The sequence below is a fragment of the Cynocephalus volans genome, chromosome 6, assembly GCF_027409185.1.
Source record: "Cynocephalus volans isolate mCynVol1 chromosome 6, mCynVol1.pri, whole genome shotgun sequence".
NCBI classification, from domain to species: domain Eukaryota; kingdom Metazoa; phylum Chordata; class Mammalia; order Dermoptera; family Cynocephalidae; genus Cynocephalus; species Cynocephalus volans.
In genome coordinates this window covers 136,425,328-136,438,083 of record NC_084465.1, presented here as the reverse complement: position 1 = coordinate 136,438,083, position 12,756 = coordinate 136,425,328, and the positions used below count along the sequence as shown (strand labels likewise).

At 40.7% G+C, this 12,756-nt stretch overlaps 1 protein-coding gene across 2 annotated transcripts in view; it reads left to right on the top strand.

Moving 5' to 3' along the window:
- Window positions 1-12,756, top strand: part of RSU1 (Ras suppressor protein 1) — a 190,758-nt gene that overhangs the window by 53,360 nt on the left and 124,642 nt on the right. For both annotated transcript variants that reach the window (XM_063099451.1, XM_063099450.1), the window contains 4 exons: window positions 1,781-1,901; window positions 10,505-10,623; window positions 12,262-12,344; window positions 12,617-12,731. In XM_063099451.1, coding sequence (XP_062955521.1) covers window positions 1,781-1,901; window positions 10,505-10,623; window positions 12,262-12,344; window positions 12,617-12,731 — 438 coding nt within the window. The remainder of the gene's footprint in view (window positions 1-1,780; window positions 1,902-10,504; window positions 10,624-12,261; window positions 12,345-12,616; window positions 12,732-12,756) is intronic.

Below are 12,756 nucleotides of genomic sequence, written 5' to 3'. Positions count from 1 at the left end.
CCGCGGAGGGAGTGGGAGAGGAGGCCGGCCCGCAGGGTCCGGAAAGCCCCACGCCAGGCCAAGCAAATGGGCTCAGTGATGGCCGAGCAGGGCGGAGCTGCCTGCACTTGGGAAAATGGAGGCAGCACCGGGGCAGTGAGTGGCCTGGTGGTGCAGGCGGGAGCCGCGTGGGCATCCACCCCCCGAACAGAGCTGTGCCAGGGATCACTCACAGTGCTGTGCCAGGTCGGGCGCTCGCTCTGTCTCTGGTTTGTTGCCTTCCGTGTTCAGGATGTAGTTTCTGAAGATAATTCCCAGCTGTCTAGATTAGCCCATAAAAATCTGTCCTTTTGCCTCCAGCCATATTAGAAGTTCATCCAAAGCCCCATCACAGGACCACTACCCCCTACCCATGTGTCTTAGTCCAGAATGAATCATATTCTGTACAGTCCCTTCTTCAAATGAGAGCATGTCCCTTACCTTTTACCAAGCCTTCCCTCTAAAAGAAATCAGGTCAGTGATACCGTAGACATTACATAAAGCTGAAAATGATGACTCAAAACTATAATGAACAGTGTGCCTGTCCTCTTTACTTTTGTTACCCTGCGAGTTATTAACCGGAGTTCTTGAAATAGCTATCTCCTTAACGGTTTTAGATATTTGGAATTTTACATACACCTTGTAGTGGTCCTAAGCACAGGTGCTGCTGGTTCTGAGTTTAGGCTTGGCAGGCAGGTGGGTTGGTTTTCCAGCATCCACTGGAGGCAACTTGTGGGATAGGAAATAAACCATAGTGACATGAGATGTAACACTTTCTTGTGCTGTGTCAATGTTTTTAGTTGCCTGGAAAGTCTTGGTAGTAGAGTTGACATGAACCGTGGACAGGCTCATGGCCCATACAAATGTTTGTGGAAAGATTGGATAGCAACTGATATGGATGAATTAAAGTCTTTCTGTTACTGGTTGAGAGTTTGTACTTTGGAGGTACAGATGCCTTTGCCTTTTAAATTTGTGTTTGCAGGTATATACTGTAGGGAAGGAGGAACTTTTCAGGTCCTCAGTGCTTTATTTTTGCCTTTGATCTGCATACTGGTATTCATAGCATGCTACTGACTAGGCTTTTTGTATTTGTATGTAATAACAATGTATTGATCTGTTGCTAATCTGATGTAACTGTGTGTGTGTGCACGTGTGTGCATGTGTGTTGATCAAGGTGTGTTACTACAGAGGTCAAGACCAGAAACTGGGTAGGTTGAATATTTTGTTATATAGGTTTGAGCTAGAATTGTTGTGATTTAGTGCAATATTCAGAGGACAGCTCTTCAGATATTGGATTATTTAAATAGTTTGAATGTCCAATCACTCAGGAAGGGATTGGGGATTTGCTGTCTTCTGGTGGAGATGCAAGGAAATTAAAAGGAAGAAAACAATTGCAATTATTAGACATTATATGACAATTATAAGTATATATGCTTTGTAATATTCACTTATAGGCTATTTATGGCACAGAAATTCTCTATTACCCTTTTTTACTTCTTGCTTTCCTCCTCATGCTCCATCTGATATAAACTATGATAAGCACTTATCTAATCCTTCAAGAAGAAACATTTCTGCCTCTACTCCATGGTCAGTTACTACCTCTAAGAAATCTACTAAAAATAAATAAGACCTATATGTGAATTCAGTGGTCATCTTGGAGTTAGATCTTTCTTTCATTTGACAGAAAAACAAAATGTGTTGCTGGCATTCCTTGCTAGGGGTGAGGTTCCTGGATTCACAGGCAGCATTTTTATTTCCATAGCTGTGCCAGCAAACATAGCAGAACTGAAGAACTTGGAAGTGCTCAACTTTTTTAATAACCAGATTGAGGAGCTGCCCACGCAGATCAGCAGCCTTCAAAAACTCAAACACCTGAACCTCGGGTGAGTATTGGGGGAAAGGAAAGGAAACGGAGGAGAGGAAGAGGGTGAAGGGGGTCTCTGTGGGCCAGGGAGACAAGCTGATTATATTATAGCATAGGAGAAGTGGGCTTCTCATTTCTTTTTATGTGTTAAGTTTTAAAGAAAGTTTTATTGTTTCAATATATCCTTTCAACAGCCTACATTCACACATATCTATTTGAGAACTAATTGAGAAGCTAATTGTTGGCACAATAAGGGGAGTTTTTTTTTTTTTTACTGTATTTTGTTTGCAGTTAAATTTTATTTTGGTTATGTTGACCAAGAAGGGACATGTTTGTGTAGCATAAGCTGTTCAGACAAGTAATAATATGGTTGCTTTTTCTCTTTATATCAAGTAGAAATAGTTCACAAAGGACCTTCCATCCAATGAGAGGAGGATATGTTCCCTAATGCTTCTTCATTAATTCTTGCAATTTTTTGAAATAGCTAAAAGGTTATAATCCTGTGTCTTTCTTTATGCAGAGGTTTGATTCAGCTGAGGCTGCAGATCCAAGTAGCAGTAAATGATAATAATACCTTGTATTTGTATATTGCTTTACAGTGTTCAGAGTCCTCACGCCAGCATTTGTCTCTTTCAATATCAGGGAGGGAGGGCAGGGTTTTAGAGCTTTCCTTTCAGAGAGAAAGCCACGCCCTTACCCAGGGGTTAAATGTCTTGCTGCTGATCCCCCAGGAGGTTACTGGCTGAGCTGGGAGAGCATCCCATTGTTCTGGGTCTGTGCATTCTCCATCAGACCCCACTGATGCCAACAGGAGCTTTGGCTTCTGAACTCCTTCTTCATTGTCACAGGCGTTTGATGCAACTGCCTACTCATGTTTCATTTTCTGTGCTAAGTAATATATTCTTTAATTGTAGTCACTAAATGCTCTATTTAAGTTATTGATTTACATGGAGTGGCAATAGAAGCTAGCCAGGTATTTATCAATTAGGAAGCAATCATGAAAAAAAGTATCTCCTTCATGGAATGATTTTTAGTTCATTCTTTCCATGGGGAGAATGTGGCACTCTTATTTTGAAGTTCACTCTGGCTGACAGACCGTTCTTTATAAGATCCATGAGTATTCTTCCTAAAGGATGAGGGGAAGTGGAGTTTAAGGAGGGAGAAATCACTTTAGATGAGGTGTTTTTTTTCCCCCTACCAATTTGGAGATTGTATACTTACTTAAAAAAAAAAAAAAATTCTGCATTTCTTGATTTTAAAGATTATTAGGACCTGATGTTTAATGTATATGTAAGAAAGAAGCTAAAACTAGATACATATGTGTGTCCTTGCTGTTAATTTGTTGCTTTATTGAACAAGATAAACATATGTACATCCATCACTAGAACAGTGCTTGGTACATGGTAAGTAGTACACAGTGTTAGCTATTATTATCATCATCATCTTATTTTTCTCATTTATTTCATGACTACATTAAGTGCTTACTTTGGGTCAGGAAACTTGCTGGTATTTGGATCAAAGGTGAAATCACTATCCTTGGCCTTAAGGATGGGGAGCAGGACCTGCTGTAAATGAGCAGCGACCGTCTAGTGAGGGTCACTGATGTGTTGGGGTCAGAGAAGGCAGTGGGAGCAAAAAGACTAGGAGCATGCTAGTCTACGCGTGAGGTTTTTGGGAGGGTTCTCACAGCCAGTGGGTAGCACTGAAGCTGACACTTGATGCATGAGAATGGATTTCTCAGACTTACACGTAGAAGGAAGACAAAGTGAGAGGATGATATATTTAAAAGCTCAGGGCACTGCATGTTCTAAGAGTTGCAAGTTTATTGGTATTACTGAGTGTAAAGTGTGAAGCAAGGAGCAGTAAGGTAAGTAGCAGAGGTAGACAGGGAATCATATTCACGATTCCCTGCAGTTCATTTAATGGGTATTTATTGAGTTCCCAACTATGGACCAGGCACTGTTCTAGGTACTGGCCATGCAACCCTTAAGGTGCTCACATTACAGTTGGGGAAACCAACTCTAAATAAATAAATGTCTATAATGGCAGGGAGTCAGAAGTGCTAATGAAGGGCTCTGTGTACTAAATAAAGGGGCTTCAATTTTATTCTACTGACCATTGAGGAATTTGCACAGCAGAGTAGTGGGTATGAGATGAGGTCAGATTTTCATATGAAAGATCACTATGAAGAACGGGCTGGAGGGAGGTAGATTGGAGGTCAGGAAACTAGTAAGGACACCAGCTGTGTGTTCCAGGTGAACTAGGGCAGTGACAGTGGAGGCAGGGGTGGGATTTTGTATGAAAAATATGTAGGAGGCAAAATTGACAAGACAGGGACTGATGGGTGGTATGATACTTGGACTTCTGTGTTGGGCAGCTGGAATAGAAATACAGATGGAGACAGGTTGGAAAGAAGATATTGAGCTCAGATTTTGTTCAGTTGGGTTTGAGGGACCTTAGGACATAGTTGGATGCTTCTCTTTTTCATTGAGTGCATCTTAGTTGTCTCCTTGTTCTTTTTGGTGTTGTTTGCATTTCTGGCTGTTGGTGCTTTATTGATTGTGTAAAACTTTCTGTATTTAATTACATAGCTACATAAATAGAGTTGTCAAAGTTTGAACAAAATTCTTAGTTCTTTGGGAAAGGAATTAAGGTGGGTTCTATCTAATAAATGATGCTTCTGTCCTCAAATGGCATAAAGAATTAGACATACACAATAAGGCAAGTTTAGGCAACTTATAGAGAAGACTGCTTAGAACAAGCAGCCAGAGTAAAAGTATACACACAGGAGACAATAAGGCAGAGCAGACAGGCCACACATATGCATGACCCACAAGGCACTCACAACCAGAATTTGCTTTTAAAGTTTTATATAGTATTTGCTGTTTATTCTGGTATGTACTTGCAAGACCTGAAAGAATTTTAGGCCACCTGAATAAATAAAAGAAAGTTTAGACATGTTCTTAATTCTTTAAATGTGGTTCATTTCATAGCATTATTTTCTCTCCAAAATGTAAAGCCATGTGGGTTCCATAGGTAGTTACTTCTAGGATAACTTCACTGTGGGAGCACCATGCTCTGCTGTTCTAAAATAACTTTCCACCTAGTTTGTTGCCAGAGCTACATCTCGTGAACACTTAGAAGTTTTCACTAAGTACAGTGTTGAGTGTTTATGGATTTGGATTATTTATTTATTTATTTTTGCTAAGTGTGCGAGTAGGTCACCATAGAGATGAGAAAAAATTATTGCCTTTAGACAAGAAAGTTATATTGAAGCAGGAGGTGCCCAAAAGGATCTCCGCAGAACAGATTGCTCTAAACATGAGGCATTAGTACAGGCCTTCCTATGACTTTTGAAGAAGAGAAGGAAAAAAAGATGTTGAGTTGCCGTAGACTATCTGGTTTTCTAATATGCATTTGAAAAACCTTCATGTGCAAACAAAAGAATTTATACCATTTGGCATAGCTGAGCCCTAGTCAACTTTATCTTTAGACGCCTGAAGTGATCTGAGGTTTAGCTGGTATGGTATAAATAGTTCCATCTGAAATGGGTTTCTTGTAAGGTAAGCTTGCCTGTTTGCTGTTGATCTAAAATTTTTCTCAAACCTCTTGAAAAATAGCTATAGATATAGCTCTCATTTCCTGAGAACCCACCTGTGAGCCGTGGATCATGTTAGATGCTTCGTGTTTTCTCTCTCATCCTTCTGGCGATCCTGCTGTGAAGGTGGTGTTAGCCTCATTTTATGGTTGATGGAGTTTGGATGTTTTTTCCCCTCCAAAACTCATGTGGAAATTTGATCCCCATTGTGGCAGTGTTGGAAACTGATTGAGTCATGGGGGCAGATCCCTCATGAATGGATTAATGCTCACCCTGGGGGAGGGAGGAATAATGAGTGAGTTCTCGCTCTGTTAGTTCCTATGAGAGCTGATTTTTTAAAGGACCCTGGCACCTCCCCTCTCTCTCTCTCTTGCTTCCTCTTGCCATGTGATCTGCTTGTACCTGCCGGCTGCTGCCACTTTCCGCTATGAGTAGAAGCAGCCTGAGGCCCATGCCAGATGCAGCTGTCCCAGAATTGTAAGCAAATAAACCTCTGTTCTTTATAAATTACTCAGTCTCAGGTAATTCTGTTATAGCTACACAATGCAGACTTAAACAGAAAATTGGTACCAGGAGTGAGGTGTTACTATACAGATACCTGAAAATCTGGATGCAGCTTTGGAACTGGGTAATGGGCAAAGGTTGGAGGAGTTTGGAGGACTTAGAAGAAGACAGAAAGATGAGGGAAAGCTTGGAATGTCTTAGAGACTTATGTGGTGGTGAGCAGAATGCTGATAGAAATGTGGGCAGTAAAGGCTATGCGAATTATGAGTTCTCAGATAGGAATGAGGAACTTATCGGGAATTGGACAGAAGATCACCCTTGGTACACCATAGCAAGGAATTTGGCTGCATTGTGTCCATGCCCTTGGACTTTGTGGAAGGTGGGACTTAAGAGTTATGAACCAGAGCATCTGGCAGAAGAAATTTCTAAGCAGCAAAGCCTTAAGGACACTTCATGGTGGCTTCTAACAGCCTACTCTGAGTTATGGCAGCAAAGACATAATATAAAGCCAGAATTTAAAAGGGAAGCAGAGCATAAAGATTCGGAAAATTTGCAGCCTGGCCATGTGGTAAAGAAGCTGAGAGCTGGAGAGCAATGCAAGGGTGAAGCAGATAAACTGGTTGCTAAAGACATTATGTTGGTGGTGAGGCAGCCAGCTGCTAATAGCGGAGACAATGAGAGGAAAGCCCTGCAGGCATTTGAGAAGCCTGGAAGGGTGCCCCACCCATCACAGACCTGGAGGCCTAGAAGGACTGAGTTATCCTGGAGGACAGACCTGGGGCACAGCTGCCCTCAGGATCCTGTTCCCTGCCTCCCAGCTGCTCTGGCTGGAGTGGCCCCAAGTGTGGTTCATGCAGCAGCCCTAGAGGCACAAAACTTCAGTGGCATCCACGTTGTGTTAAGTCTGCAAGCTGGCAGGATTTGAGAGCAGTGGAGGTGTGGCAGCCTCCACCCAGATTCCAGAGGATGTATGGAAAAGCCTGGGGGTCCAGGCAGAGACGTGCTGCAGGGGTTGAGCCACTGCAGAGGACATCTACTAGAGTAGTGCCAAGCAGGAAAGTGGGGTCAGAGCCCACACAGAGAGCCACCACCAGGGAAATGTCTAGTACAGCCCATGCAGCAGGGCTGCTGCCAGGACCCCAGAACTTCGAGGCCACTGGTAACATGCAACGCAGGCCTGGAAAAGCCACAGGCAACAGCATGGCCCACTGGGCTGTGCCTGGCAGAGTTGTGGGAACAAGGCTGCCTGATGCTTTGGGGGCCCAGATGCCCAGTTGTGCCCAGGATGTAGGACTTAGAGTCAAAGAACATTATTTTTGGAGCTTTAAGACATAATGTCTGCCTTGCTGGGTTTCGGACTTGTTTGGGGCCTGTTTTTCCTTTCTTCTGGCCTATTCCTCCCTTTTGGAATGGGAATGTGTACCCAATGTCTGTTCCACCATTGTATCTTGGCAGTAGATAAATTTGGTTTTGTTTTTCAGGTTCACAGCTGGAAGGACTTTGCTTTTGGTCTCAGATGAGACTTTGGACTTTGGACTTTTAAGTTGGTGCTGGAGCAAACTAAGACTTTTGGGACTTCTGGGACAGGATGATTGTGCTTTATATGTGAGAGGAACATGAGTTTTGGGGGGCCAGGGGTGGAATGATGGAGTTTGGGTGTGTTGTCCCCTCCAAAACTCATGTGGAAGTTTGATCTCCAATGTGGCAGTGTTGAAAACTGATTGAGTCATGGGGGTAGATCACTCAGGAATGGATTAATGCTCTCCCTGGGGGAGGAGGAATAAATGAGTGAGTTCTCGCTCTATTAGTTCCTGCGAGAGCTTGTTGTTTAAGAGACCCTGGCACCTCCTCTGTCTCTCTCTTGCTTCCTCTCTTGCCATGTGATCTGCTTGTACCTGCTAGCTGCCTGCCACTTTCTGCCATGAGTAGACGCAGCCTGAGGCCCGTACCAGATGCAGCTGTCCCAGAATCACAAGCAAATAAACCTCTGTTCTTTACAAATTACTCAGTCTCAGGTAATTCTGTTATAGCAACACAAAATGGACTAAAACAACGGTTGAGGAAATTGGGTCTCAGAGACGCTGAACAACTTTGCCAAGATCACCCAGCAAGTGCTGGAGCTGGACTTCTCACCTAGTCGTCTCAGACTTTAACGCTCTATTCATTCACTACCCCCACTGTAAGCTCTCATGGAAACCTTGAGCCCACTGTGGGGGGAGCCAGCACGTCCTACCCTTAATTCTGCAGTGAGATATGTCACCAGGTCTCTATGCATGTGTATTGGTGTCCAGAGAGACAGACTGCAGTCTCCACAGTTCCTTGCATTCTTTGTAGCTGGGACTGTTCCTAGCACTGCTTCTGGACTTTTGGAAGCATATAAGGGCTTCCTTTCTGCCTGCTAGGTTCGTGGGGCTACTACTGTTATTTACCACTGTCAGCAGCACGTGGGTACTCTGCTGTGTTCCCGTTGTTCGTTTTGTTCCTACACTGGTTGTAGGTTTATTGCTCAAAGGGAAAATGAACCTGCAGTTTAGTAGATTCTTGTAACCAGAGGCTGGAGGGTCTCGAGGCTTGCTCTAGGCTGGAGGTTGGATGAGAGCTCCCATGAGATGAGATGCGTCTTCCCTCTGAGGAAGTCTAACTGGATTTCCTGTACCTGATATTGCAAAACTGTGTTTCTGTGTTTGCACAGAAAAACTTTAAGTAATGAGCAGTTTTCAAAAATGGGTAACTTAAAGTAGTATTTAAAGATAGAAGCACCTAATGGATGCTTCTCTACCTTTCTTACTACCTCTGATTTTTCTGTCAACTTAGAATCCTTGCATTGGAGTCCCAGGGTCAGGAGTGGCCTTGGCCTCCGTGAGATATGAGGTGCTCTCAGACACCTGTTGCCCTCATCTGTCAGGTGAATTCCTGGGTACTTTCCCTCTCTTAGCTTGTTTCTTCATCTCAACACAGGAATATTTATAATTCTGATCTTGCCTGTGTTCTAAGGCAGTTTTGGTGAACCGAATGAAATACTTGACAGAAATGTGCTTCACAAATTGTGAATGTGTGAAATATGTGTTGTCGTTATCATTACAGTAAATAGTCGTGGAGGTTATTTTGCTGCATGTAAAGTCTCCCTGGGACTTTTTCTACCTGAGAGGTGGAAATCCTCTTTTCCCTTTTGGTTTCAACCTCTGCTCTTGGCTATTTCTCGTGAGGCTTGGTTGGTAGGGATGGATGGGACTGTATCTATCATGAGAAGGATCAATGCCCAGAATGATTTTTTAGTGTCATAGTCCCTCCCACCTTTCAATACCTGTCAACTTATATTTAAGTTTTTTCTTAAATTGGCTTTTAAGTATGTTCAAAGGGAATGGCATTAAGAAAAACAGGGGTCTTGAAGAAAAGAATAAAAGATAGTAATAGAAAAAAGTACCTTAGATATTCCCTTAAAGATATAAAAATATAGATATAGACATATATTTTATTTTCAATTGTGGTAAAATATACATAACATAAAATTTACCATCTTAACTGTTTTGTAGTATAAATTCAGTGGTGTTTAGTATGTTCATACTATTGTACAACCAAGCTCCAGACGTCGCTTCTCATCTTACACACCTGAAACTCTGTACTTATTAAACAGTTCTCCTCCCCCTGGCCTCTGACAACCACCATTCTAATTGGGAATAATTTGGAACGTTAGCAGCTGTAGAACAAACAGTGATTTTTTTCCCCCTCCCGTGAAAAGGAATAAATGAAATAAAGTAGAGCCAAAGTCTACAGTTTTTAGGTATTATTGCTACATTTATAAGGAAGTTTTTCCCTAGGACGGATGTTTTGTGTTGGTTTAAGTTTCTTTGTAAAACAAGGATTGAACTTCACCATTGGAGAAAAGGACAACTGAGAAATTTTCAAATGTTTCATGAACATACAGGTTCTCTGATTAAAAATTTTAGGCTGAGTAAGACATATATCACATGCTGTCACTTTTATGTAAAAAAGTGTAAAAAAGTGTAAAAAAGTCAGACTCACAGAAACAGTAAAATGGTGGTTACTGGGAGTGGGGGGATTGGGAGGGAGATGTTGGTCAAAGGACACAAAATTTTAGTTAGACAGGAAGAGTACATTTAAGTGATCTATTGTACATTACGGTGACTGTAGTTATTAACAATATGTGGTATATTTGAAAATTGCTGAGTAGATTTTCGGTGTTCTCACCACATACACACACACACAATAAGTATGTGAGGTAATGCATGTGTTAAATAGCAGGATTTGGCCATTCCACAATGTATTATACATGCATCAAAACATCATATTATACACCATAACTATATACAATTTCTACTTGTCAGTATTTTAATTTTAATTTTATTTTAAAATAAACATTTTAAAAATAGAATAGCATCAAGTGACTCTAGAATCATAGCACTCTTCAATTTCAGCCTGTGAAACAGAGATGATCTCAGTATTGTGTTTAAACATATGTTCTGTGTGTGGTGACTTGGATTTTTCCCCCCCAACAACAGCATGAATAGGCTAAACACTTTGCCTCGAGGATTTGGCTCTCTCCCAGCTCTTGAGGTCCTGGACTTGACTTACAACAACTTGAGTGAAAATTCTCTTCCTGGAAACTTCTTCTACCTTAGTAAGAAACTTTTAATTCTATAAATCTCCTTGCCATGGTACTTTGCATTCTAAGAGTGAAATTTATTTGCCAGGGCCCAAACTTCAAGAGAAATTATTGGATGTATATATTTTTTCTTCACAGATTCCTGTTGAATATTCCTTCATAGCTCAGCAGTATGTATATTTGATATATGGTTATGTGACGCCATAGGGCTGAAGTGGACTTAGTAATGTCATATTAACTTTCTGGGAGAGATTATGAACCTAAATGAGATCAAGTCTCACATTTAGCTAAGAAACTCAACTTTCTTTCAAAGAGCATGCCAAAAAAAAAATGTGTCCTCCCATGTTGCTATTAATTCTTTGTAGGATATTTGCACAAGATATTCTAATCAATTATTTATAAAAATATCCATTAATAAACCACTAACAGAATTTTAAAAATTTGCAGCCAGATTCTTGTTGTAAGCCTTTTAAAAAGTACTTTTATTGACGTATCTGTTGTCTAGCACATAGTTAAAACATTAAGAAATTGTTAGCGACAAGTGAACACACTTTATCCTTTCATATGCAAACTAATTTCTTGCTGCAGATTCTCCTAAAAATGAGGAAAAAACAGATTTTCTGGGAACTCATGAAGTATTTAGGAAAGTGTTGTTTCCCTTAATTGAGTTTCTACTTCTCCAAATAGTGGCATCCAGGAATTCTGAATTTTCTGAGCTACTGTCTAAAGTTTCATTTTTTGCCTTATATACACTGTCTCTCTCAGGCTTTCCCAAGCACATGAAGCCAACTATAAAATATTTTCTTTGGCCGGGAAGAAAATTGTTTTTGTTACATATATTAACATACAGTACTATCAATTTTTAAAACATTAGAATATAATTAAATACCTGTAAACAAATTAAACAAAATGTACATCTAATTATACACACCGTTTTGGTAAAAGATGAAAAAATGCTTTCAGATTTTAGCCTTTAGCAGTTCAGGATTATGTTATCATTGTGTAATCAAATTTCTGAGTAGTGAAATTCTGCTTAACTTAGGGTTTGCTCTGTTAATTCCATGTCACTATTTTAGCTCCTTTGTTTTAATTTATTTTAGCCATTGAAGCTATAAAAAAAATAATAATTAGTTTGATTATAGAAACGATGAACTGTGATAGGGCCTCCATCATGAGAAAGCCTTTCATTTATATATTTTCAACATAGTTCTATTTGCATAAGAAAAGTTTTATGTTGACATAGTTCTATTTACATGAAAGAGTGCTTTTGCTCAAGGTATTGATATACGTGGCACAGTGGTTTTCTCTGTTTTACCTTAGATGAAAATGGAGTAATAAATGTGAATCGGAAGTCATAGAGAAAAATACATATCTTTTCTGGAAATTTGTTGAAACTCTGCTGAAAACTGCTAGTGCCGATGGTTGTTAATTGTGTCAGTCCTCTTGGATATAGATGTTTCCTGGACACACCAGCCACACAATAAGCCAGTAAATCTCAGTTTGACCTGCTTGTTATTATTGTGAGCTCTAGGTATGTCACAGACTTTTCACCAAGCCACGGTTATTAATCAAAGCTGACTCCCTCGTATTGATCAGACCTCAAATGGTTGGATTCCATGCCACCCTGTTTATATATTGCTGTTTAATTTGCAGCCACCCTGCGTGCACTCTATCTAAGTGACAACGATTTTGAAATCCTGCCGCCAGATATTGGGAAGCTCACAAAGTTGCAGATAGTAAGTAATTTATCTAAATTCCTAGAAAATCAATTCACTTCTGCAGCCCTTGTAGGAGTAGAATCAAGTCAATTTGAGCAGGAGTAAGGTTTGTTTTGCAGGAATAAACCACTACTCCTGATACTGTTTCTTGTTTATCCGCAGACACTTGTAAATAAATAGAAGGGATTGAGTCTTAGAAGAAGAGAGGGTGTGGAAAAGGCGAGAGTTTCTGTTGATCACCTCTTTATATGAAATTGTTTTGACAGCTGCTTGTTTTTTTATATTTTTAGCTCAGCCTTAGGGATAACGACCTGATCTCGCTGCCTAAGGAAATCGGGGAGCTTACGCAGCTTAAGGAACTCCACATTCAGGGAAACCGCCTGACTGTTCTGCCCCCAGAACTAGGTAAGGCTGCTGATGAGTGATCTCA